Source organism: Nipponia nippon, unplaced genomic scaffold, assembly GCF_047370975.1.
Source record: "Nipponia nippon isolate SJK-2023a ecotype South Korea unplaced genomic scaffold, ASM4737097v1 scaffold_1, whole genome shotgun sequence".
In the NCBI taxonomy this organism is placed as follows: Eukaryota; Metazoa; Chordata; class Aves; order Pelecaniformes; family Threskiornithidae; genus Nipponia; species Nipponia nippon.
The window spans coordinates 9,581,373-9,609,324 of NW_028262290.1; the positions used below are offsets into that span (position 1 = coordinate 9,581,373).

At 40.6% G+C, this 27,952-nt stretch overlaps 1 protein-coding gene across 1 annotated transcript; it reads left to right on the top strand.

The window, feature by feature from the left end:
- Positions 1 to 1,956: 1,956 nt before the first annotated feature.
- OC90 (otoconin 90) lies at positions 1,957 to 26,944 on the top strand. The gene is made up of 17 exons (XM_087733850.1): positions 1,957 to 2,276; positions 2,761 to 2,789; positions 3,949 to 4,044; positions 7,733 to 7,798; positions 8,018 to 8,077; positions 8,348 to 8,522; positions 12,281 to 12,393; positions 13,792 to 13,920; positions 15,421 to 15,462; positions 16,363 to 16,419; positions 18,697 to 18,747; positions 19,054 to 19,110; positions 20,997 to 21,146; positions 21,507 to 21,605; positions 23,910 to 24,084; positions 25,179 to 25,285; positions 26,634 to 26,944. Exons 1-17 carry the CDS (start codon positions 1,957 to 1,959, stop codon positions 26,942 to 26,944), a joined length of 2,037 nt encoding a protein of 678 aa, XP_087589976.1.
- Positions 26,945 to 27,952: the final 1,008 nt, after the last annotated feature.

A 27,952-nucleotide genomic window follows, 5' to 3' on the forward strand; every position in this document is an offset into this window, starting at 1 on the left:
GTTTCTTACATTTTTATCATTAAGTTTTCTGAGAACTCAAGAAGAAGGACATGAAAACAAGAACATAAGGGGAGAAAACAATGATTAAAGTCAGTTTGACTTTCTGGGGTTTTTTAGGCTTGAATATAAAGACACTAACAAAAGAAAAATATTTTTTGAAAAGGCTTCCCCTTTAAAAGATTGTTTCATAATTATTTTAATGAATTTCATCAGCTCTGAGCTGTAGCACTGATCTCCGTGCTAAAGGACACTTTTGTGTTTATAAGAAACCATTCTGTGTTTTTCCTACAGGAATACAAGTCCTTGGACAGAGAGCTAACCTCTCTATAGTGCAATAGGGTGTGCCTGAACTGTGTCTGGCACTGGGGGTCGGTCACAGCCATCTCCACTCTAAGGTCTTGGAAAGGGCTGAGAGCTACTGCCCAGGTGTGTTCATGGGGAGATATTTAGTAGTTATGTAGTTATGGGTATCTTGTGAAAGGAGCTGAGAAAGGATTAATGGTACCTGTCCTGAATGACAACCTTCTTGTCACAGTTGTTTAAGACTTACTGTTTGGCTTTCCCAGGAGAATAATGAAAATTAACATGAAAAACTACAAAATAAGAGAAGGAATGAAAAAGCAAGGCTTGGTGAAAAAAGTGAACACATTGGCTGCCCTCAAAAAAAAAAGTTTTTCCATATTCCAGGTTTTTCAGTCCTGCAAAGCCTCTGTGCATGTTTGGCAGAAGTTCAGAAATGATGGTGGCATGGGCAAATCAATATGTCAGAGGACTCATGTTTATTATTATGCCTAGTCAAGCCCACTCTGATCTGTCACGCTGAAAATGTTCTTCAAGGCAGTAAAAATGCACTTTGGGCAATCCCTGGATACTCCAGCTGGAAACACCAAAACTCACATGAAAATGAATTTTCATATCATTAAGGCATGATTTCTGCCATGTTTCACTCTTCTGTAAAGTTCCTTGATAAGGCTGATCACAGAAATTTTAAGACTGGATGCTGTCCTTTTCCTGGCAACATGCCAGCACTGAATCAACACAGAATCAGAGCATCACAGAATGGTTGAGGTTGGAAGGGACCTCAGGAGGTCATCTCGTCCACCCACCCTGCCCAAGCAGGGACACCTAGAGCTGGTTGCCTAAGACCATGTCCAGATGGCTTTGGAATATCTCCAAAGGAGGAGAGCAGGAGGGAGACTTCACAACCTCTCTGGGCCAGTGCTCAGTCACTCTCACAGTATGAAAGTGTTTCCTGATGTTCAGAGGGAACCTCCTGTGTTTCACTTTGTGCCCCCTGCCTCTTGTCATGTCCCTGGACACCACTGAAAAGAGCCTGGCTCTGTCTTCTTTACACCCTTCCTTCAGGTATTTATAGGCATTGATGCGATCCCCCTGAGTCTTCTCTATGTTGAAGAGTCCCAGCTCTCTCTGCCTCTCCTCATGAGAGAGATGCTCAAGTCCCTTAATCATCTTTGTGGCCCTTCTTTGGACTGTCCATGTCTGTCTTATACTGAGGAGCCCAAAACTGGACACAGTACTCCAGGTGTGGCCTCACCAGTGCCGAGTGGAAGGGAAGGATCCGCTCCCTCGACCTGCTGGCAATATTTTGCCCAATGCAGTGGAGGATACACTTAGCTGCCTTTGCTGCAAGGGCACACTGCTTACTCAAGTTCAACTTGGTGTCCACCAGGACCCCAGGTCCTTTTCTGCCGAGCTGCTTTCTAGCTGAGTGGCCCCCAGCATATATTGGTGCATGGAGTTGTTTCTCCCCAGGTGCAGGACTTTTCATTTCTTGTCGAACTTCATGAAGTTCCTGTTGGCCCATTTCTCCAGCCTGCCAAGGTCCCTCTGGATGGCAGCATGACCCTCTGGCGTATCAGCCACTCCTCCCAGGTTGTGTCATCTGCAAACTTGCTGAGGGTACACTCTGCCCCAGCATCCACATCATTAATGAAGATGTTAAGTAAGACGGGACCCAGTATTAACTGTTGGCGTACACCACTAGTCACTGGCCTCCAAGCAGACTTTGTGCTGCTGACGACGACCTTCTGGGCCCTGCCATTCAGCCAGTTTTCAACCAACCTCACTGGGCTCATCCAGCCCACATATCAACAGATTCTCTATGAGGATCTTATGGGAGACACTGTCAAAGGCCTTTCTGATGACCGTGTAGTTCACAGGGCCTTGGAGGAACCAAGCCTTCTGTTCACGGAAGTATTTTTACAATTCCCAATTTGTCAGACTTCTCACTTCTCCATGCTAAAGCTCAGTGGACAGTTTGCCTTTGTTGATGGCATCTTTGAAGGGCAGCTGTGTCTGACCCTGGCAGAAAGCACACCTTCCTGATGAGGAAAAGCCTTTCTAATGCTCATTGACTCAACCTTCCTCTGGATTTCACTCAGCCTTGAATCAGAGCCACTGTGGATAGATGAGAGCAGACTTCCCAACCCTGAGGAATGCCAGTGTTTAAAGCTGTATAAGTTTTCACTCATCTTTCATCACTGAACACTACCTTTTGCTAAGCTATTAAAGCCATATTCACATGCTTCAGAGATTTCGTGAGTGATTAATAACAATGAGATGATTGTTATTTAATTACAGACAAGAGTATTAGGGAAAGTTGCTATATAGTGAATGCACCTGCAGAACAGACTTCTCAGTATAGATCCTGTACATGGCTGGAGCTATATTACTAAGATACACCGTGGGCATAATGACTCTAAGGAATCTCATGGAAGAATTAATTAATAAATGTTGAAGTGGGTTTGATAAAGGAAGTGATCACATGGGTGAGGTATATATCCAAGTGGGTATAAATAACTTAGTACTGACTTTGTTGAAATCCATTTGTCCTCCATCCAACTGCTTTTGAATAATATCCCTCAAGGTAAGCCTTTCTAGATGTACTCTGTAATACAGGAATCAGGAAGAAGACGATGTAGAATAAGCTATTTGGGACTGTAGAGCTGTAGACTAAAGTGTAGGTAAGAGATTTGGGATAGTAGACTATAAATATTTAGAGCTGTTACATTTACAACCTCACTTTCTGATGAAATATTACAAGATTTTTTCATAGAAATGAATGCAATATTTGACCTTAGGGGAGCAGATAATCAACAGTAGATACGTATTTGAAAACTGATAAATAAATGTTCATTTATTTGGCTATAAAAAATTCTGTACCTGACTTACTTCAAAAATCATTCTTAATTTAGGGTAAACTGTGACTGTGGTTCAAAACCAATCTGTTATCTGTCATTTAATGAATACTCATGAAGGCTTTTAGCTTCAGAAGAATTTTTTACACACATTTCTGTAAGGACAAGGACAGCCAGAGCTTGAAGATCTCCAAACAACATAGTGTTTATCATTAGGAAAATATATGATACATTAGATCAGTCTCAACACAGATTAGAGTAAATGTTTAACTACAAAGTGGGAAAGATTTTTGTGATGTGAAGCACAGTAATACAATGGGTTGCAGATTAAAGGGGTTCAATAGAAGTAATCCCAGAATGTCTCTTCATTTACTGCGTTTCACAATATCTGCATTTAAACATAATGTGAAGAATTGTTTAAACATCCCATTAGATCAAGTAAGAAAGATGTGAAAACTGTTTGCAAAACAAAAGAAACTTCAAGTACACCATTTTATTGCTAAATGGACTTTCCCTGTCTATGGCACTTTGGCAGAGCCTGTTGACTCACCTAAAGCAATACCAAAATAAATATTGTCAGTCAGGTTCATAGAGGACATTGGTAAAACTTGAAGGATACATAAGGCTCGTCATTTCTGTAATATGTGCATTTACTATGACAAGGGTAACAACCGAATTGCATCAAGCAGAAATATGGCCAGGCTACAAAAGGATGATTTTCTAAGCTATGTCTTCCCACTCCCAGATTGAAGAGATAACATTCTGCCTAATACTTTACTTCACTCACCAGGCACACCAGTCTGCTGTGTGACTTTTTCTTGTCTTTGGATTAAACAAAAAATGATTGCAATTCTGCTGGTGTCTATGTCAATGATCTTATACAGTGGTAAGTGGCAATGTATTTTTATGATTATTGGACATTTATGCATAAATACTATTTTAAGTATGTGCATTTGGAAACAATCCTTTAGAAGCATGCCCCCTCAAACCTAGTTCAACACCCAAATGCACTTAAATAAGTTTATCTATGGAGTACTTATATAAGACATTTTTCTCAGGACTTGTAGTGAAGCAAGAAACATTTAGTGGGCTTAAAAATATAACTGAAAAATTGCAACTTCCTTTCTCCTAGCACTTGGTCATTATTTAAGTCCTTTAGACTCCAAAAAAGTTACAAGTTACATATAAAGGGATTCTACTCATTAAATACAAGTGTACTGTCTAAATTCTCCAGATCATTTAGTGCATCCTGAAATATAACTCATGTTCAGCTAAAGCTCCTCCTTCAAATTTTGCTAATAGGGTTTTTTTCTTCATGTAACTCTTTAGACTTTATTGTCCTGGGTGAATGAGCTTCCCAGTGACAGAGATGGGCAAACATTTCATATTTCTGCAGTCCCTGCACTGTGTAGGAATGGCATTAAGAGTAGCGGTGCGCAGGTGAAGAGGACTCTTAGAAGGTCTAACACCATTTCTCATTGCTCCATGGGGTTATTTCTAAAGTGAAAAGAAAGTTCAGCACCTTGGCATAGACAAAATTCTTCACTGACCCACTTCAGCTTCACCAGTTGTCTCTCTTCTAAGGGGGCTGCGTGCATTAGAAGTCAGTAAGGAAACAGGTCTAACACAAAACACAAGGGCTAAAATATATTGATGAAGCTGAACTAAGGCTCCTACCATACAAATAGAAATGAGTAAGAATATTAGCATTTCCCACTGCAGTGACAGAGAATGCCAAAATACCTAAACCATTTATTCATAAAAAATAAAGCGGTATTTAGCCCCCAGATGTAAAGGGGACTATACATATTGATAATATCTAGTGCACTCAGAAATATCTGAACACTCAGAAATGTTTCTGACATAATATTTGAAAGAGATTTCCCCCCAAACCTCAAAAGGCTGTGACACAGTTTTTAGATTCTTTTCCCTCAGCTAAGCACAATCTGAGCACAAAGATTTAAAATGTTACCATTTTTAGGTTTGGAGAGGATTATTGATTTATATTTATGTGGGATCTATTCTGCTGATCTCTGCTTTGAGACTGAAGCAAATATCTGTGCATGAACCAGCATCTTTGTGAGGAGTTAATGTGATCTACCTTGAATAAATCAAATAGGTTGGGTTTGCTGCACCCTGACTTTTCCTGGCACAGTCAAGGTTTCTGCTCCCCGAGGGTTATAATGACTGCATCCATGCCCTATATTATGACATTTTAATTAACCATGATTGCAAAAAAACAAATAGAGGTGCACTGATTTTTTTTTATGGGCTTTTTTCAGATAACACTTCAGAAACATGTTGTCAGAGTAGCAACATCACAGACACAGTCCAGAAACATTTTTACATGTATCTGAATGTTGAAAGAAATTCTGTGGTTAAGGTGTACAACTGGAAAGCCCAAGAGCTGAGGTATCATACAAGTATCCTCAGGACACGTGCCAAGTCATTTAGCAGGTTTTAGAGAAAGGCGAGAGAAGTTGACTTCCCTGGGGTCTTCTGAGGTTTAAAGGACTGATTTTTGTAGTGCAATCTTTCACTGGCTATACAGGGAACGATGTAGGACCAATAGCCCCAAAAGACATGATAGCAAAAGAAGAAAAGAGCATAATTCATCCAGAAAGTATTTTCTCTTTGTCCTTTACCCCACAATTTAAACAAAATTAAGCAATCTTGTTAGCAAACATTGGTTCATTGATCTTGACTTAGTGACAATTAGAAATATTGTTCTTCATAAAGAAAGGATTAGAAAAGCCAAAGGTTTACCAAGCTGCTGACCTTGTGGTAGAGATTTTTCTTGAGGGGAGCTTCAACCATTTATATGTTAATTGGGTGTGTGCAAATTAAGTTTGCGGAGAAGAACTAAGTGCAAGTGAAGGATGCTGGAGCAATCACAACTTCCAGCAGTTCTGTAACATGGCTTTATCAATTCTCTCCTCTGCCTCATTTCAACTCAATAGGATTTTCATATTTTCCAAAATTTTGTTGAAAGGACTAAATGATCAGTGGCTATTCATCAACAGGCACTGAGTTTGAGCCAGGGTGTTATGCAGTGTGTCAAAACCTGGCTCTAGATGCACTTGATTGATAGAAAATAGCTTGGGGAAAGGATGTTTCTCATTGCAGAGGAGATACAGGCTTTAAGCCAGGAGATAAGGGGCAGTTTTTCTTTAGCAAGCATGTGTACAAATATAATAGCATTCAATGCTATTTATTTTACAAGGCACACCAGTATTTCGCTGAATCTGAATTCCTCAAGCTTTCGACAGATTTGTTGCAGTTCTGTGAAAAGGCCAGCCTTTGTGAGGAGACCTTTTCTGGTTTGTGGAAAGCAGTCCATTTCCCTCAGAGCTGCTGCAATGAAGGACACTTCTGGATTGCTGTTCGTCTAAAAGTTTTTCATTGTGACCAAGACTTTCAGGAAAAGAACAATATAAGAGGAAGCACCTCTTCCTATCTCCCTCAATCCCATATCCATACTCTGTCACTAAACTTGAGAAATGAATTGCTGGAGGCATATGACTGTTACCATGATCATCTTGTTCACTCCACAAAAGTTGTAGACATCCTGAGAATGCCCTCGCATATGATCTAAAAAAAGGTCCTTTTTTTTCCTAATACTTTGCTAAACATAGAGTTAAGCCTTATATCTAAAAAACCCGCTACTCCGCTTTGCTCTATTACACCTGTATTTATTGCAGGAAAATGCAAGATGAGCAAGATAACTGTCAGCTCCTCCCAGAACCTTTCGTAGAGGAAATGCACAGCTTTCCTAATGCCAGTTATTCTGAGACATAAGCTATGCCATGAATTCAACATTACTTTTTTTATTCAGTTTTTAGATTCTTGAGCCAATAAATACCCTTGACTTATTATCTTTATTGAAAAAACAAACAAGTTTAAATAAATCCAGGGTAACACGTTCTTTCCTAAAATAGTGCAGAAGATAAGAACAAGGGAAAAAAAAAGGGAAGGGAGAGAACTAGTATTAGATTTCACTCTAATTCAGGACATGGAAAACAGAAAAAAATAAATTTGTGAAAAATATACCACAGCATCTTCAAAAGGTAAAAGTGATAATTAACTTAAGAAAGAAACAGTGATAGGAAGAGAGGCAATAAGGCAATAGGCAATAAGGACTCAGAAAAAACAAATGTCTTGACTTCAAATAAGTGAAGAGCACAGGGTTACAGAGTAGAAACATTTGGGACAATGAAAGTAGTTGGGCAACTAAAACAATTTTATACAATTCTACTGATTTATCCCAGCAAGTGCTACTGGTCAGAAGAGCACAGGCATACAAGGGTTAGCACATCCTCGCTAGCAATACCTCAGTTTAACAGAAGACTGATTTTTAAGCTGAAGTCAATGTGACTCACCAGTACGCTTCTGGGCTTTCCCGGGTGCGGATGAAGCTAAGCTAGTGTTTCATGGCTTTGATAAATCAGCTTGCTAATGTAGGAAGGTACTCAAAATGCCTGCAGTGTACGTGTCATAATGAAGTATATGTTGTTGGTTTGTTGGTTTTTTTTTTATTTTTTAAATCCTCTTCTTTAATTTGTTTGCTGAGGTAGGTGGCCAAGAATTGGAGCCACCAGCATTCCTGCCAGAGCTTCTTAACACACCTGAAAGAATCCTGAGTAAGAATGGCTTAAGTTTTACTTTCTACAGTATTGCATGGCAGTGGGGAATCACTTATCCTCCAGAAGCATTGCAGGGAAGTGTGCTGTTAGCAAATAGCTAGTAACTCTTATCTCAAAATGGTTTAACAACTGAAGCAAGACCAGGGGCAGTCTGGGGACAGTTCTTGTCACCTACTTTTTTAAAAAGAAATGTGGTTTGTTTATTTTTTCATTTAGACAATGCCACATTCTTCAACGGAGTCTTTCACAATGTGGAAAGTGTTGCATTATTTTTTGGTAAGTATGTGTTCTGGTTGTACTTGAGCACTGTATAGAAATCCTATGGAGTTTGTTTTTATATAGACTGAAGAGGAACAGGGATTTTTGAGGCTGTAGATTTCCCCAAAGACTATTATAATACTAAATACTGCTGAGTGTCAAGCATCACACAACATCCCTGGGTTACTGCCTTGTTTAGGCTTTGCGTTCATGCAAACCTCACCCATGTGTGACCCACACCTGGCTCACCTCCATTTACTGTGCATTTTACGGCTGTTCTCTTTTCAGACTGCCTGGGTTCTCACTTCACCTGGTTACAGTCCATCTTCACTAACTTTCCTGCCCTGCTCAACTTTGTGAACAAAATGAAGTGTGTTACTGGTTTATGTCCCAGGGATTTTGAAGACTATGGTTGCTCTTGCCGGTTTGAGATGGAAGGGCTCCCCGTGGATGAAGCTGATGAGTAAGTCTTATCCATGAGATGCCCTCTTCTGCCCTGACTGGCTGTCAGTGCCCTCATAGTCTGATGACCTGAAGCATAACACTTGCCTAAATGATTTAAGGACAGTTGTAAAAAAATAGGAGATTTATTCAGAGGGTAATTAAGTCCCACGCCACGCAGCTCTGCTTAATCTAGTCATCACTCAATTGCAACCTAAATATCTGATATGACCTACAGAAGATAACTTCAACTCTGGTTTATATCAGCCCTGTCCTGTGTTATTCCTACCTGCTGGTGAGTACTGTCTTTTTGCTGGACAACACACTGTACCAGTTGTCTTACAGCATGGCTTGGAAATAGATGAAGTCGAGGTGGTCATGATATACAGCATATGAAGTTCCACTTGCTTCTTTTTTCTCATAGCTCAGAGTCTCTCTTTTTTTCCCCACACTTTGATGTGGAGAAATACTCCCATCCTGCAGATAAAAGCAGAGTCCCCCACACCTGCATATGATTCCACCAGTGCAACTCTGGTGGCACAGTTGGTTTGCAAACAGTGGCCACTAATGCAATAGAATAAGTAAACACCAAACCCATCTCCTCGACATATTTTACCCAGAGGTCTCTAAATTCTGAACAGATCTTTGTGAACAAAACCTCATTCATTTCTTTGTCACAATTCTGTGTCACACTTAAATTGGTGCCAAAAACTGGAGGGCCTGTTAATAAGGTGAGTGGGAGAGCATTAATCTGAGCAGTTTAGTGGGTTTACAATCTTACCAAACTGTTGGTACTGGGAGCTGTGTACTACACCAGCAATGTAAGCTCATAGTGGACTATAATGAAAATGCTGGCATCTGAGGGGGATTTAAGCATCCACACAATCAGGTTACAGCTAAGTATGACTTCAAGTGGCAGTTAGGAGGGTAAGTAGATCTTGCTCTGCATACCTGTGTACATGCAGAAGTTGTAAGACACGGAAGCATCCAGGCACAGAGAATAACAACGTAGCTCGATGGCTCTTCCCAGTACCATGCACCAGGAACAAAACCATCCAAACTCCACTCTGTGCTTTGGAGGGATACCGCCCCAGACCCTGACTGGGCTAGTGAGAAAAAATGTAATCTCAGGCCAGGACGAACAAACGGCTGTTCACTTATGCCACAAGGAGGTGTGAAAAGAAATTCAAAGAGAATCAAGATCCACCCATGTCTAAATAGAAAAAAGGCTTTTTTCCAACAATATAATGTAATGTATTAATTCCTTGAGCGAAAACAGGAATGGCTCAGAAAGGGCTAATGCCTATAGCTAGACGGAAATAAATCCATCCACTTTACAGCATGGGGTGGCTGGGAAAACGAAGATCTAACCCTGCTACTGGAAAAAGCCATGGGACTTCTTAAGAAAGATTTTCTGAACAATCATAATGACATGCTGAAACAAGAGCTCGAGTCAGTTCAATGGATTGATACCTGAAGAGCTGAGCACCTGCGCTTTCGCTTCACTCAGCTTCATTTTAACACAGAGCAGTATAACTACAGAAACAGCAGAATGATCTATCAGCAGTTTTGTCCTGAGAAACGTCCACAGAGTCACTTTGTGTTTTCAAATTGTTTAGCAGTCCTGTGGTGAGGTTTCCTTAGCAGCAGGACAGCCCCACTGCAGTTTGCAGTAAATGGAGACTGATTATTGTTTTGCCACTGACACAGATATGCCTTTGGTTCAAGAAAGCCTCCAAACAGGTGGCTGCTACGTGACTTTCTCAGACACAGTTCCCTCAGCTGTTCCATAAAAAAAGGGCTGAACATCTCACTGTAGGTTTTTAAGGCATTGGAAAATGTTTGTGCCCGTAAGCCCAACCTTTTCCCATTTCCCAGAGTAGCTAATTGTCATATCTAAATTAGGAGCCTAGTCTACCTCCATAGTCCATGGGGAAAGAGAAGCATGCCTAGAGGATAATCCATGTCTTACAGTTCCCTGATCACAAAGGGAAGGCAAGTAAATTTTCTGATAACTGTTGCATTGAATGTTGATGTAATTGTGGTGCTTTAAACAAATGAGAACGGCAGGGAGTTTGCATTAGACTAATTATGCAGTTAGAAGTGTTCTCAGGTGCTGACACCTCACTAGACCTCGGGCAGAGACAGGAGTGGGTCTTGAGACATTTCATCAGCTATATATTTAAAACTCTGTTCCTGATGGAGCTTATAAACAGTCTCATCTCTGAAACAAGGCATTGTAGTGTTTGTGGTGCGGAGGAACTATCAAGGCCTCTCTGCTGGATGCTATTTTCCCTCACCTTTGTTCAATACATTGCTGAAGTCTCCTAGACAGGAGGGAGCAAAACCACTAACAGGCAGCAGAGACACTGGAGTGCAAGAAATTGGGCTTTGAAACTTCATCAGCTGGGATAATGCTATTCATGAGCTCTGATCTCCTGCTGGCAACCTGAGCAAGCTCATCACTGATGTCTTACCAAGTCAAAAATCTGATCGCAGTTAGGACTAGGACTGCTTCCTTGGTTGTCAGGATATATTAAATACTGTAATAATTATTTATTAATATAGTAAGTGATTAAATATTAAATGCTTCCTAAATATAGGAAGTGAGAAAGTGAATGCGTAGCCTAGAAGGGAGCCTGTAAGGGGCAGGTGAGTTCAGTGCATACGCAGGGCTGCGGGTGATGTGTAATAACACATTCACTGTGTCTTTAACAGAAATCCCATATGAGCTTAATTAAAGTTAACTCCTTACATTGTGATTGCAAGTTAAGCCTGCCTGGCAGCAGATGCTGGTTTTGAGTGTTAATGTTGTCTTGGCATTTGGCATGGTCAAGACCAATGGCAATTCAATAACAGATCTGTGTTCTGAGTCCATTTTTCTGAAATGAGGCTATTTCAATCTAAATCTAACAGCAAGCCCCTGCTTAATTTATGTAACAATCATCTTATATGGGGTAAATGATGACTGAGCGTTTTACTGGTGTTTCATTTATAGCTGATGTCAGTGCACACAGATGCTGCTATAATATAGAAGTAGATGGCTTGCTGGTTCAAAAACAGCTGAAGGGAAGAGAGGATTGATGAAGAGCTTGTTGTTCTAGTTGACTTTTCATTGCTATTCACAGCTAAAGTTGTCATGCAGGCATTTGGGGTTTGAATGACAGTAGGGGTGTAGGAAAATGCAAGGTTTCTAATTGCCTTTGTTGCGTAGTGGTAGGAGAAAGCTGCTTTACTCCAGTGTGAGAAAAATGTTTTGTGGCCCCTTCCTGTGGCTAAATGGTGCATTTTAGTTCTGATCATTGCATAGGAGAGAAAGTACAAGAAACAGAGGATAATGCTGCATGTATTTATATAGTCTCAATGAGACATGGGGATTCACAAAGCATTGCAGAGGCATTAACACTCCATGAGGGCCAGGTTCTGTGTAGTTCTTCAAATCTGCAGTGAGAACGGTTGTGGCAGGGCTGGAGCCAAGACCCCTAGAGCTGAGCTGTACGAACTCAGATACTGCAGTAGGAGAGAAATGTAAGTGTGGTCTCCCACAGCATGCAGACCTGCTCCTACCACTCAGTTTTGCATCCAGCTGTACTTATCCCACAAGACTGACTCAGGGAAAAGCAGTACTCAGACTTTCTTTTGTCTAGGGACCACACTGAGGACCTCTTTTTCTCTTTTGGCATCTTTTGCATTCTTGTGTAAGAGTCACAAGACAGCATTGCAGTCTGGTCTTGAACTGAAACTTAACTGTGTGAACTTTGTGTTATTTCTTCTTTTAAGCTGTTGTTTCCAGCACCGCAAATGCTACGAGGAAGCAATGGAGATGGACTGCACATGGGATCCATCAAAGATTTCTACAGATGTCAGCTGCTCTACTGGAAACCTGACCTGTGGTAAGATTAACCTATTGCAAGAGCGTAATACAGTAGCCTCACCATGACCAAGAAGTTCCTTCTGGTCTATCTACTAAAAGTCATATATAAATAAAGCAGAAACCACCTCCATGTGTGGATTTTTAAGGGCTTAAGTGTTCTGCTCAGGGGTGAATGGAAATAGGAATACATAGAGGCATCAAAGCCCAACTAGGCAGGAAAATTGAAGTCCAACAACTAGAAACTTGCCGGGGCTGCTCTAATAGGCAGCCTCTTGCTGAGGTTTCCCTGACTTTGCAGGACCACTAAGCACTGCTTGAGATATCTCCACACATGAGAAATGCAGTGGGTGCTGGGGAAAGACCGGAAAAATGGTTCCCTTCTGAAGCTTCAAGGCCTGATTTTTATATACTTTGAGGGATCAAATTCTTTGTTCACAGGGTCATATACACTCCTTAGATACAACAGTATCACCAACGAGGGAAGAGACCATGCCATTATAACAGGAGCTACTCCATGCAATACTAATACAGTCCTGGCAAATGTGGAGTGGGGCTCTTTAATGCCTAATCAATTTTAATATAATTTTTCAGCAAGTACTGACTCTCAGAAAAGACTATATGCTAGAACATGATTTGAGGATACCAGCAAAGAGGAGCAGAATCCCCAAACCAATATCTTTACAGCTTGTTTAAGCAACAATCTGATCCAATTTCCTTTCCTTGTTTCAAATTAAAACCATTTTTGCTATTTGGGTCAATCTGTAAAGGTCCAAGTGCATTTAAACATGAATAGTGCTTTTTAGGTCTTTCCATACTTAATAATCAGAAAACATTTTGTTCAAACTAAAAAAAAAAAAGAATTAAAAAAAAGAATAGTCCCCATCAGAAATGTGAAACATAAGTGTGACAGCTCCGAAAGGTCAATGGTTTTTTTGAAACCCTGGAAGGTAGAAGGTTTTGAAGTGGGAAAATAGTATTTCCTGGGAAACTCTTTCATATCCTTTATGAGGAGCAAAACACATCTTACCTGAAAGGCTTGGCTTGTGGACTATGATTTCTTGAGGTTAGGAGGAATATTTTAATGAAGTCTGTGAAATGTCAGACTCGGTGTCAACTGGATTAAGTTTTGCATGAGAAAACTAGAGGCAGCAAAGCACTGCTCTGTAGTCCTCACTACTCTGCAGAAAGAACCGGCCCAGGCAAGAAGTCTATTGCCACCTATGCCAGGCTACATTGGATGGCGTTTCAAAAACAAACTGTGTTGGACTATGGAACTCGATGGTGTTTAACATGAAGAAGCACAGTATAAATAGGTTTGCACTAATGAATATAGACACAAACCTTACAGGGAGGAAAAAGCAGGAGGAAGGAAAGATATTTTAATAGTACCTTGTCCGGATTTTTATTTTATTTCCAGAATCTGGGGATCCCTGTGAACAGTTCCTCTGCAACTGTGACAAAGATGCCATTGAATGCTTTGTGAATGCACATATTAACTCTTCCTTGAATGGGCTGGATGTCTCCTTCTGTCCATCTCTGGTTACAGGTAATAATAAGGATCTGATCGACTGCCTCCTCCCGCCAGTTTTTCCACTGGCATCAAATTTGACCCAACGAGAATGAAGCAGTAGCTGGACTGAATCTGGCAGTCTGTCCTATTCTGTGTTTCATGTGTCCTTTCCATTTACTGCTACTCAAGTGAATACCAAGAGTGAAAAAGAAGGTGGACTAATTGCCATCCTGGAGCAAGTCCAGGAGAGGTTACTGAGCTGATGAGGGTGCTGGAGCATGTGATGAAAGAGGAGGAGGCTCAGGGGATGTCTTTTTGCTGTCCTCAATACCTAGTGGGGTGTTACAGAAGATGGAGCCAGACTCTTCCTGGAGGTGCACAGGGAGAGGACAAGAGGCAAGAGACACAACTGCAACAGGGAAATTGCAGTTAGATATGAAGATTTTTATTTTTTTTTTCAGGAGGCTCCTGCCAACCCTGTGAGGCTCTTGCCAACCTCAATGAATGGGTGATACTTGGGGTGATTCGTAACCTTGAGGTCACTAGCAGGAATGCCAAACTGAAAATATTGCTAGCTCAAATCTCCCCTTAAATCATGCAAAATTAGCTGGAAAGGCAAAAATGGACCCACTTTGCTCTGTTACTTGGTTTCCACTTGGAAGGAAAAACCCTTTCTAAAGATGAAGGGGATTTTTATCTCCATTGTCATACACCGATCTGTGCTCTGTAGCTGAAATTACAGCCTTGTAAGACTGAATACCTGTCCTGTGGGAACAAGGCTGAATTAAAAACTTAATTCATATGGATTGCAATCAGAACATGGCAGGGGAAGGACCTTTGAACTCCCAAGTTGAGACAGACGTGAAAAAGCAATGCTAGTTTTTCTAATCCTTTGACTCATGTTCATACACCCCAGTGCTAAGGACAGATATAAACATCTATATCATGCTCTGGATGTGTTCATTCCCTCGTGAACAGGTCAAGGGAGAAGAAAATGCCACAAGAAAGTCTGTATCAAAGCCGGAAAATTGTTTTGTGTAAGCCAGTAATCCTTCACTGGGATCAGGCGGCTCTCATGTAAAGTATGGCCGTTCCAACACATTACAAATAAAGGGGAAATTTTTGGGAGCTAACAGGTAAATCAACTCATCAAAATCAGATAAATTCAACTCTAGCTGACTGAATACCTCTGCTAATTTTAGGCTTTTGATTATATTTCTTAATGGGAAAAAAAATCCTTTGAAAGAAACATTTTTATTTAGTGTTCACTCATGTTATTATCTTCTGTGTAGCTGTTCTGTCCAGTTCAGGCTTTGAAAAAAAAAAAAAAAAAATAATCCTATCATCTGACAGATTTCCAGGAAAAGGATTTTAGTGGATTCTTTATTACAGAGAAAAATGTGGATATATTTGCCTAAACCTTTGCTTTAATAGGAATAAATTCAATGAACTCCTGATTTGTTGTACTATTCAGATTAAACAGTGACAAACCCCCTTCTCACACTTTAGTCTATGAAAGAGCTTTCTCCTTTTCAGAAACAACCAGCAAGAGAGAGATGACAACACTTCACATGAGGGGTATGTATGTCCTTATCTGTGTAATTCTTTGACTGGAGTATATTAAATCAAGATAAATTTATACTCAGAAAAATAACATGAGTACTTTGGAAGTTATGAATTCCTTTCTGAGAAGCAAAGACAAGTTTTAGCAAGACGTCAAAATATGAAAGGAAGAGCAAGAAGCCTAATCAACTAAAGCACCATTTTTGTGACAAGGTTTTACACAGGTGCACAGGAAAATTTCAACCAAATTACTCCTTTTTCTGAGAAGGAATTCAGAAGAGAACCTCGAATCTCATTTAGAAATAATATAAGAAGAAACACACTAAAAGCAGCTCAAAAATATTTTCAGAGGGATCCTTTTCTATTTGCATGCACATTTAAGGCCCTGCTTCAACAAGGTTCCGAGCCAAGTGCCTGGATTTAAACATTTAAGTTTTCTGTTTAAATGTTTAATTCTTATCTTCATACCTTCACTATAGGCTATGTATTTAAAGTACGTGCTGAAATGGGAATTTAAAGAATGCTGATTGCTCACCAATTTCTCTTGTTTAGGTTGAAACTCTTTATGATAGAGACTGAGGGATTTTCTTTTTTACTATACTGTATGTTGTTGAGTGGACTTTAGTATCAGCAGTGAATAAATACTAAGGCAGGATTTTAATGCTGTTACCGTAATTATCAATAATTTGTATTATTTGTATTTGCTATATTTATATTTGGTTTTGCTATATTTATATATAGCTATTTGTTTGTAGCTATATTTATATCATATAATGAACCTACAAAAAGCACAACAGTAATAAGATCTAGAAACAAGTTCCATTCTGATGACTCTGATCATGTTATGCCAAGACCCTGTCTAATGAGCATCCTAAGCCGTGACTCTCTGGAGTAAGAATGCTTTTATTTTTGCAGAGTTCCTTCATCATGGGACTGACAAAACACAGGCTGCAACAGCATCCGTGGAAGAAGGTTTGCAACTTACAGTGCAAGAAGCACTGTTTTCAGCTCCCAAAAGCTGAAAGAATAAAATACAAGAATAAGCTGTTTGCTTTCTTTCTGCCCTTCTAAAAGGACTGATACAAAAGTAGATATAAAATTTGGGTGATCGAATTCAAGACAATGAGAAGGTGCAATTTTTCAATTTGTGCATGTGATGTGCTTAACCAGTGTTTACAGTAAGTTTCCCAAGGGCTGAGAATGAGCACTCTATGCCAAAACCTGTTTTCACCCAAACAGACCTTTTCTTCCCTGGGAACACAGGTTGCAGCAGGTGAGCTCTTTGGCAGAGATGTGCTGTGTGGGTGCCAACCACTGGACCCACAGCCAATTGCTTATTTGTTGTCTTTAAAGAGACATTTAATTATACAAGATCAAGCAGTGACATGAGGGAAAGGTGAGCATGGCTTGTTGCCAATGAGTGAGCAGTTTGGTGGTTTATTTACTTGCAACGCAGAGATCCAGGTTGAAGTCTCTCTCACTCTGGTGCCTCTTGGGTGAGTTCCTAAACCAGGAGACCAAGTGGTTCTTCTGACAATCTTCATTTTTGTTCTGCTACAATCAATAGCTATCTTATTCAGGAATGGATGCTTGCAAAATCTCATTGCTGCGGTATGAGAAAAGTACTCTCTTCCTACCTGCATGGTGTGCATTACAACACAAGAGGCCATGGAGGGAAGTTATCCAAAGGTGGCTCTGGGAGGGCACACTTAGTAAGGGAGGGCCAAGTCATACAGTAGTGAACTACAGGAGGAGACCACTCTTAGACTATCCATTGCCTGATTTAGCTGATGCACTCTTGTAATGTGGCCCCATCACAAGCAAAGCCACACTGTCATGTACAGAGACTCCGTATCTGCCAAGCACACAAGCAATGTGCACCGAATGGGTGTGACCAAGCCACTGCTCAACTCAGAGAAGCTCGGGAGTTATTTTTTGGGAGTGGGGAGAGGTGGAAAGTTGCACTTTTTGAGAACTTAAGAGCCTGGTTTCAATCTGTAGTGTGCTTTTCTGTGTTTCTCAAAGCAAGTCATTGCCCTAAGTATGAATCTGAAATAATGTAAAACCATACAGATTTTTTCTTCTTCTTCTTTTTTTTTTTAAGAAACAATGCTTCAGATTTTAACGTTTGTTTTTTTTTTTAATTTTTAAAATGGTGCCACATACATAGAGGCACCTATCTGAAAAGGCTTTATGCTGAGCGTAAGTGCTGGCTGTTCCTTCATACCTCCCCTGTATTATCGATGTGGGTTTTTTTCCAAATGCTTCTTGTTCTCGCCTGACAGCAGCTCCAGTCTTCGTTCATGTTTTTCTAGCTGCTTCTGGGAGTCTTGGTAGTAGAAAACTGAGAACTCCTGAAGGAATGAGTGCACCTGCATTTGCACATCTGTAGCAATCTTCTGCTTCCCGAAAAAATGATTACTTGTACTCTCTAAAGAAGCATGGTTCATCCTAAGGCTCAAAATATTGCCAAGGGATAAAAGCCTGTATTAGGAATTTTAGAAAGCTGAAAATGTATCACAGATAATGTATCTAGTCAGACTTTGAAGGAAATATTTGAAGAAGCATTTACTATTTAACTAGCTGTCTCCTTATTAGAGCCCATAGGAGCTTCACCATTGACAACTGTGGGAATTGTGTTAAGCCAAAGCTAAGGACTACTCAGAAACTTGTTCAAAGGCAAAAACATTCTTCCTCACATCACAGCATCCTACCAACAGAGAAGAAGATGCAGAGATTATTTTTTTTATACTTCATATATTTATAATCTATCAAAATGTATCTGATTATAAATGAAAAAAGTTAATCAGGTAAATAAATAAATTAGAGGTTAGGAAGTATTTGGGCTTGTAGCTGCCCATCCGCACTTGATTTTCAAGCAGGTAAATGCGAGGTGTTCACGAGGAATGTGACATCCTTCTGTGTACAACACTGAGATTTTAGACCTAATTCTCTTTAATGTATTTGTCTGTCAAATGGATTTAATATTTAATTTGTCGCTTTAGTCATACTTGCGCTGCTTCTTTGTTAGTGTAAAGCACATATTTGAACACAGTAATGAGACTATTTTATCAGTATCACTTTGTCTATAATAATCAATGCACCGCAAACTAAAATAGGTAAATCTCTATACTTGAGATGGCTGGGTTACCCTGCTTTGCTGAAAAAGCTCTTCTCAGCAGCTTGATATCTCATAAGAATCTGTGCTGGTAACTTGTTTTCTGAGTTTACATTTTCTGTCTTCAACAGTGATTTCTTTTGAGCCCAGTGAGATGGTCCTGGGGACTTCCAACGCTGGAGGTAAGAATCTGATTTTACTTTTGTTGATGAATCAGTCAATTTTTTGATTTTTGTTTATGAAGCTCTATGGTGTCACAGGCAAAAATCTACAGCTTGGGATTTCTGGATTATAGCCCTAGTTCTTCTGCTGACTTGCACATCCCTGTGCAAACCGCTTCATTTCACCTAATTACCCTCTCTATAAAACAGGGCTAATGGTGATGTCTGGTTAAGCTTTATGAAGTTTTCAGTAAAAGTGACTCCAGAAATGCATTGCAGAAATAGAGCAGGTAGGTCACTACCATGATGCCTCTGCTTTTTGTACAGTTACCACAAGGGACCGCAGAGGTACAGCTCCTGCTCCCCCCGGCCCCTCGACAAAAGGTCAGTGACTCTCAGCTTTCCTTTTCCTTTGGCTGACCCAACAATACCTCATCTAAAAGCATCACATTTAAAAATCCATGCCTCATGACGACAGGGCTGCCAGAGAATCAAATTTAGATCAGGGTCAGATAGCAGATACACAAACAATAAAACCAGACTGAGAAGTATTCATTATCCGTTGCCTCCAGCCACTCATTTACACTCCTCATGCAAGTATTTGTGAAAACCTCTTCATATAATATTTTCCGATATAATGGTTGGTCCTTTAAATTACATTCATAGCATCTGCTGCCAGAAAGGTTCATTTTGATTTTGCCTCCTTTATTATACAGAATTTCATGGAATTCTTTCCCAGCCTAAAACCTGCTTCAGCTTTTGCAGTTGTTATCGCTTTGAGCACAGCCACACCAGTAGCTGCAGCTAGACGTGAAGCACCTTGGTAGACTTGGAAGTTTTCAGTGGCCCCTTTTTTTGTAGAAAGGATTATTCAGGCAGACTGAAATGCATCAGAAAAATGTCAAGGAACACTGAGAGTAGAAAGCAGTCATTTTTTAACTATGGTTACACTGTCTGGACAGAAGCGGTCTCCCACCCCAACACAGAAATATGGCATTGCTGTACTAAACACTGGTCCAATGTTCTCCTCCTTTAACTTGAATGTGTCAGAAAATCTGTGTTGTGTTGCAGGTCTGCATGGCTCCCAGAAGATTGTTTGTAATATCTATTCTTAGCTAAGTGCAGAATTTCCCAAACTTCAGTTTTATTTTCTACATCTAGCAGGAATCGCTTTCATTTCAACACATCACTGTCAAACAAAGTGGCATAAAATGTGCACCTTGCTGAGCTATTAAAACTAGCGCGTTGCTATGGATCCCTTTCTGCAACCTTTCATGGGCTTCCTTGTGTTCTTAACAGTACTTTCATTTTTTTCATCTATTCTCTTATCCTATGACAGGTTATTTTCAATACATACTAAACCCAGAACTTCAGAGGGACAAATTTAATGAATTAGAATTTAATCCAATTAATATGTTCAGTCAAGGAAGTTAAAATGAAAGTCTTTAAAAATGTGGAAACACATGTTCACTAGTATTTTCAAAGTATTTTGTTTGTGAAATGCCACATTCTTCATATTGGCATTTAGAAAAAATGAAACCATTTGATTTCCATTTGATAACAGTGTTTTCATTTACAAGTTAGCTTATAGAAAAAAGGTTAAAAAAGAAAGAAAAAAGGTGAAGTAATCCCAAATTAAACAAAACATTCCTGCTCAACAATAAAGCTTCAGATAATCTAAAAATAAATACCAATATATTTTTTGCGATCAAGAATCTCCTTAAAATTATGTTTCAATTCATCCTCAACTTATTTTCCCTTGCTTGTGTTTACAATGAAGTAAATCCTTCAGTTGCCCAGCTCTGCATCAGTCAAATCATTTTCTGCCTTCCCTAATGTTGCTATCATCAGTTTTGGTACCCTCATGTGAATGGTCAGAGGTTTTTTTTAGCAATTTACACAGAAAATGACATCTCACCTGCACTTTATTTTTCAGTATGGCTGACGAATCAGTAACCCATATGATTTTCAGTAACTGGCACAGCTCTTTACCTCAGTATGCAACACATAAAATTAAAAAAAAATGTATCAATAGTTATGCTGGTCCTATTTAACCTGCATCTTGTTTTCTGAAAGGCAAGAAATGTGAAGAAATGACCAGTGTGGGTATTTTTTGCTTCTCCAATTTTCATTTTGAATTTTTTTTCTCTATGACCATCAGTTCAGATGAGTTCTGCCTGAGGATATTACTCTGACCTGCTATCTAAAATTAAAATCTTGCTGTTTATTGCTCCATGTCTTCTTCCTCTTTCCTCTTTCTGCTTATTCAGAAGAGGATGGATTTATGGAAGCTGTGGTCCCAGTGGAAGAGATAACCACCTCCCCAGCCTCCTTCCCAGGAGATATCAACTCAATGCAAGTCAAAATTGTCCCCACCAAGAAGATTCCTGCAGGCATATTGGCAAGCACAAAGGAAAAAGGCAAGTAAAAACTGAATTACACTTATTCTAACTTACAGCACTCCCTTATTCCTGTCCACAGCTATCTGAGGATTCAGCATTTCTCATAGATACATAGAATAACATTATTTTCTCCCTAAATCTGGATAGATTACATAGAATACAGGGTGCACAACACTGACTGCACTGGAAAGGGCAATTCACTGTCAAACACTGATCAGGAAAGCTTAACTAACCAGTAATGAACAGTCTTCCAACTATGAATTAAACAAATGTTAGACGACTGCCAATTGATTATGGTTCAGAATATGCACTTTTGGACACTGAAAGAAGAGTTTATTCTACCTTTGCAAGTCTAATCTATGCATATGTCATCTCCAGAGACAAGCCCTGCAAGGGGTGGCCAGAGCACGGCTTCCTCTGGAATAGCTTTGGAATTGGCACTGTCTGACAGGGGACCCAATGAACCTGCAGGAAAAGGTAAACGAAGGGGTTTTTTCCAGTTATAGCTAATTAAATATTCAGCTACCTCTATACTAAAAGGTAGGTGTATATTATATATAAAGATTACATTTATTCTAAACCAGTTAGACAAGCACGTATGTGTTGGTATTTATAAGAACAGGAGATGCAGTCATCTGCAAAAGCTTCCAACAGTTTAACCTCTTCCACCAATGTGCTGTCATTAACACTTACTTACAAAAACGATTTATGATTAGGTTATAAGTACATTTTTCATACAGTACAGGATCTAAAATGTGCTCAATGAATGTTTCCCCTTGCTTTTGTTTTTAGGCAGTAATTTAATCACGTCTTTGAGTTACTTGATTTTACAAGCAGCAGAAGCAATAAAAGGAACTTCCCCTGCTCCTCACTCTGATCTCTTGCCAAAGTCTTGCCAGAGTCAGCCTTTTTCTCACCATTTCTGATTCTGTTCCAACTCCTGCCCAGAGTTCACAGAGATGCCAAGACATTTCAGACCTGTCACTGCTCTAAGTCCACACTCATGGACTGTCCCACCCATCTTGTTAGGCTTCCCAATGGAGAGAAGCAGTCCCAGAGCTGGAACAGAGCAGACATGAAGATTCAACCCAGCCTTCTGCCAAATTGGAAAATTTGATTGTAAAAGATCAGCTTTTAGAGAGTGCACGTCAGTGCATGAACCTGGGGTTCGTTCTTGGTGAATTAACATGAGTGACAAAGACCCAAGCAGGCACATGAATTTTCTATTGGGGAAAGTAATCCAGAGTTGTCCCTGGAAGACGCAGGGAGAGTCAGGGTAGAGCTGCAGAAGGGAAAAAGGGGTCACTCATGGGAGCAAGGAGGATGCACAGGGAAGAGAAGTCTGCCCTCTCTCTCCCCCAGTCCAACCATCAGCCCCTTCAAGTCCGTTCCCTGGCAAAGTCCCAAAAGAGGCCCCCTTGACATCTCTTTTCCTGACATGGAACACACTCTGCTCTCAAATCTTAGGGATAATTCCCACAGTATCAGTTCTTCCTGAGTGGGTGAAGCCACAGAGGCATTAGGGTTGGGACACAGAGATGCCAAGACCTCGGCAGCACAGCAACCATTACAACAGATCGCTCCTGCATTTGGCATAGAGACATCATAGCTCTAATCAAATTGCAGTTAAAAAGTGATAATCCAAGGTGGTTTTCCCTGGTTTGTAATATCAGGAAACAATTCTCTTCTTTGAAGTGAAAATCCAGAATCTTTCCTTTAGGAAAGCAACACTGATTGCTCTGTGATGGTAGTCAAGCTTTATTGGGACAATTTTTGTAAGCATACCATGAATCAATCATGTATGGCCCCGCACTACAAGAAGGACATCGAGGTGCTAGACCGCGTCGAAAGAAGGGCAATGAAGCTGGTGAAGGGTCTAGAGCACAAGTCTTACGAGGAGCGGCTGAGGGAACTGGGGCTGTTTAGTTTGGAGAAGAGGAGGCTGAGGGGAGACCTTATTGCTCTCTACAACTGCCTGAAAGGAGGCTGTAGTGAGGTGGGGGTTGGTCTCTTCTCCCAAGTAACAACGGATAGGACGAGAGGAAATGGCCTCAAGTTGCACGAGGGGAGGTTTAGGTTGAATATTAGGAGAAACTTCTTCACTGAAAGAGCAGTCAGGCACTGGAACAGGCTGCCCAGGGAAGTGGTTGAGTCCCCATCCTGGGAGGTATTTAAAAGACAGGTAGACGTGGTGCTTAGGGACATCGTTTAGTGGTGGACTTGGCAGTGATAGGTCAATGGTTGGACTCAATGATCTTAAGGGTCTTTTCCAACCTTAATGATTCTATGATCTTAGTTCTAGTAGACCTTTAATGCTAGATGAAAGGTATTTCAAATGAAAATAAAAGTTATTGTTTCCTCCAGCACAGCACAGTCATTGCCCAGCTATCACTGTGCAAGCACAAGAGGTTAGGACTCTGTTTTCTGAATTAGCCAAGACAGAAGCTACTGAATAATCAGCTAGGTTTGAATATTCTAGAAGAAAAATTTAACTATGAAGGCTGACAAAGGATTGCAAAGTACTCTCACTGCAATCCAATTTGACTTGCAATTTACATCCTCACAGGGATCTCTCTTCCCCTTAAATATTTCCCCCCACTTCTCTTGTCTTGCTCAGTAGTATTCTAAGACCCACAGTTCATGGACTGGAGCAATGATTTAGAAATAGTAAAATGTTGTCTTTAAAAGTTTCTGATAGCTCTGAAAAGACTTCTGTCATCACAAAAGAGCATCCAACCAGTGAAAACATGATTTGTCAAATAATATTTTTTTGCTTTATAGTATGTGAGCGATTAACTTTTCTGCAAGAGAGAGGATATGGAAGAGCGAAGAGGGAGCTGCCCCAGCTAGGAGAAATGCTGTTCTGTTTAACTGAGCGATGCCCAGAGGAATTTGAGTCTTACGGTTGCTACTGTGGACAAGAAGGGAGAGGTTATCCTGCTGATGCACTGGACAGGTGTGGGCTTTTCTATAACCTGCCATTAACTGTGGGTATTACTGGGGTGCCTATGGACCAACAAAGATCAGTATGCCTTTTCTTGGGCCTTGTATAGTATGTACCAGTAGCCAGGCCACATTTTGGAAAAAAAAAAAATCCATTTAAATACATAAAACACTCAACTGTCACTAAGACACATTCTATTATGGCATCAATGTTTTGGAGAGGACTTACTAACTCAAAATAAGAAAGGAGAAGAATGGGAGGTAAGTAGAGCAGAAGAAAGACTATATCAAAAGAGATGAGGATAAGGGTTGCTGCGAAACTTGGCTAAGAGGTGTTTTGGAAGGTGATTTATGAAGAGAAGAGTTAACACACATCTGTGCCGCAGTGTCCTTCAGAAGAGAGTACAGCTCGAGTGAAGTACTGCCTGAGCTGTAGCCAAGAGACCTGCCGCAGTCGACTGTGTGCCAGCACGGCACGGCTGACAAAGAGGAGGAATTCTGGAGTAATGCAGAGAATTCAACCAAAGTAATGAAATATCCTTTAAGAGTGTTGCATTTACAACTAAAAATCTCTCCGTGTGGAAGTTCATAAGAGTTGGGGCCACATTAGGTCTAAGTATAGCACTTAGCATACAGCACACACAATTGTCCTACACTTGCACACAACTAAGACTGCCTACGCATGGTCAAGTAGACTGGATGAAGGCTAGTCAAGGCTCTGGCTATCATGATGCAGTTGTCAGATTTTCAGCCAACAATATTTGAACACTTGAAGGCACTTCTCACAGAGGATTAGGTCACAGTTACAACTGTAATTATATGTCTTAAAATTAAAACAAGCCCCCCTAAAAAACTACAGCACTGTTAAACATATCGTACCAAAGGAATGAGGAAAGAGGTAGTGAAAGTAGCAACAGGTATAAGAGGAGAATAGGAAGAGTTTGGGGTGTTTTTCTTCTTCTTTACGGAAAAGATTTTTCCATGATATGAAAACTAAAATTTCCCAGTTTTCATGGGCATTGAAAATAAAGAGATAAAATAATTGCGAGTACTCTGTGATGCAGGAAGAGTTAAGTATTTTTCATTTACATTTACTTTTTATTTTAGGTGCTGCTTCTCTCATCACTGTTGTATGGAACAAGTTAAGAAACTTGGATGTCATGCAGAAAGAAGTTCAAGATCTGAAGCTGTATGTTTTGATCATAAGCCAAAATGTAGGTTTGCGTTAGAGGAAATTTCTCATGTCCTGATGACAGTGTCTCAGAGCATTACAGACTGAGTGCCACCATGCCTGTATGGAGACAGAAAAACTTCATTTAAATGTTAGCAAAGCTTACCATAAAACTGAGCTTTTTTTTCCTAGTTGAGATGAAGGTTGTTACACCACTGTGTATCATAGAATCGTAGAATGCTTTGGGATGGAAGGGACCTTTAAAAGTCATCTAGTCCAATCCCGCTGCAATGAGCAGGGACATCTTCAACTAGACCAGGTTGCTGGTCCCATCCATCCTGGTCTTGAATGTTTCCAAGGATGGGGCATCTGCCACCTCTCTGGGCAACCCATTCCAGTGTTTCACCACCCTCATTGGAAAAAATTTCTTCCTTCTATCTAGTCTGAATATACCCTCTTTTAGTTTAAAACCATTACCCCTTGTCCTATCGCTACAGGCCCTGCTAAAAAGTCCGTCCCCCATCTTTCTTATAAGCCCCCTTTAAGTACTGAAAGGCTGCAATAAGGTCTCTCCACAGCCTTCTCTTCTCCAGGCTCAAGAACCCCAGCTCTTTCAGCCTTTCCTCATAGCAGAGGTGTTCCATCCCTCTGATCATTTTTGTGACCCTTCTCTGGACCCTCTCCAACAGGTCCATGTCCTTCCTGTACTGAGGACCCCAGACCTGGACGCAGTACTCCAGGTGGGGTCTCACCAGAGCAGAGTAGAGGGGCAGAATCACCTCCCTCGCCCTGCTGGCCACGCTTCTTTTGATGCAGCCCAGGATACGGTTGGCCTTCTGGGCTGCGAGAGCACATTGTTGGCTCATGTCCAGCTTTTCATCCACCAGTACCCCCAAGTCCTTCTCCTCAGGGCTGCTCTCAATCCCTTCATCCCCCAGCCTGTACTGATACCGAGGTTTGCCCCGACCCAGGTGCAGGACCCTGAACTTGTCCTTGTTGAACCTCATGAGGTTCACACAGGCCCACTTCTCCAGCCTGTCCAGGTCCCTCTGGATGGCGTCCTATCCCTCAGGCGTGTCAACTGCACCACTCAGCTTGGTGTCATCTGCAAAGTTGCTGAGGGTGCACTTGATCCCACTGTCAGTGTCATTGATGAAGATATTGAACGTCACTGGCCTCAGAACGGACCCCTGAGGGACACCACTCATCACTGTTCTCCATCTGGACATTGAACCATTGACCACTACCCTCTGGATGCGACCATCCAGCCAATTCCTTATCCACTGAACAGTCCACCCATCAAATCCATACCCTTCCAATTTAGAGACTAATTGTAGACATTGACCAATTGTAACTGCTTTCAAATATTAATTCTGAAACTTCTTTTTAAGGTACTGGTTGGAGCATGTGTGAGAAACTACTATGTGCTTGCGATAAGACAGCAGCCGAGTGCATGGCTTCTGCCTTCTTCAATGAAAGCCTTAAGTTTCCAAACAGGCATGAGTGCCAAGAGGAGAAAGTCTTATGTCAAAGTGACCCTTATGAAAGGCCTTCAATGGGCACAGAAATAGGTGCCGGGATTTCCAGCTCCGAGGAGAGCAGTGAGGAGGAAGGTCCACTGAGGAGCGTATTAAGAAGAGCAAAGAGAGAGACAGACCGTTCCGTTGGAAACTTCAGAACTGTGCAACATGAAGGCAGATAACCAACCACCACCACGCGCTTGAGAAACGGCACGGAGACTTTCACAGTCAGCCATTGCATACCTTACTCTTTCTTATCACTTTACAGGCTGCCTTACACTTTCCAGCACACAAATGACGTAATCATAGACTAGGTATTAAATGTTAGGTGGTATAACTCCTTACTGTAGTGAAGTCAGCACTATGGACCATCTATTTAGGTCAGATATTACCTTAAATAATTTTTTGACAGTATTCTGTATAATTTCATTCAATTTCTATGTAAAAACTGTTCTGATCAAAGACTGATTTTTGTTAACCGTGTAGCTGGTTCAGACTGGATCTTGTTGGTGGTGGCTAAGTATTTCAGGTTTTTAATTAAACCAATCTGCAACTACTCCAACTCCTTTTGCAGACATTCTTCCTTTACTGAGCTTAGCAGGAAACACCCAAAAGAAAGGCTAAGGTAATTACACGAAAATAAGTTCCTTCTTCCCTTCCTATCTAATTGCAATTTTCAACCCACAGAGTTTCTGCTGGTCAATCAGATCATGACAGTAAGAGACACATTCCTTGCCCCAAAGCTGTGTAGTATGCATGGTTATCTCCAGTTGTGAGAGATTTCAGGATGTTAAAGGGAAGAAATTTAAAGGCTCTGCTTCCTGGGATCAACTAAAACTAATCTGTTCTTAAGTATGCAATGTAAAGCTGGAATAATGCTTTTTGCTTTTTACTGAACCCAAGTTTGCTTTTTTTTTTCCCCCAAATTCACCACTCGTAAGATTCACCAGTTATCAGACAACAGCAGTATGAAAGGATACATATATCCTTTTACTTAGACTATGCTTTGATCATAAAATATTGCCACAAGAAATAAAATTATTAAAACTTGGTTACTAATAACAAAGCTAAACAACAAAAAAACCCAGTTGGGGTCAAAATCGCTAGCAACCTTGTTACTTTGATACGAAAGATGTGCACAAAGGTATAATCCTTGTATGTGTTTCTCATTAGATTTCAGCTGTATAGCA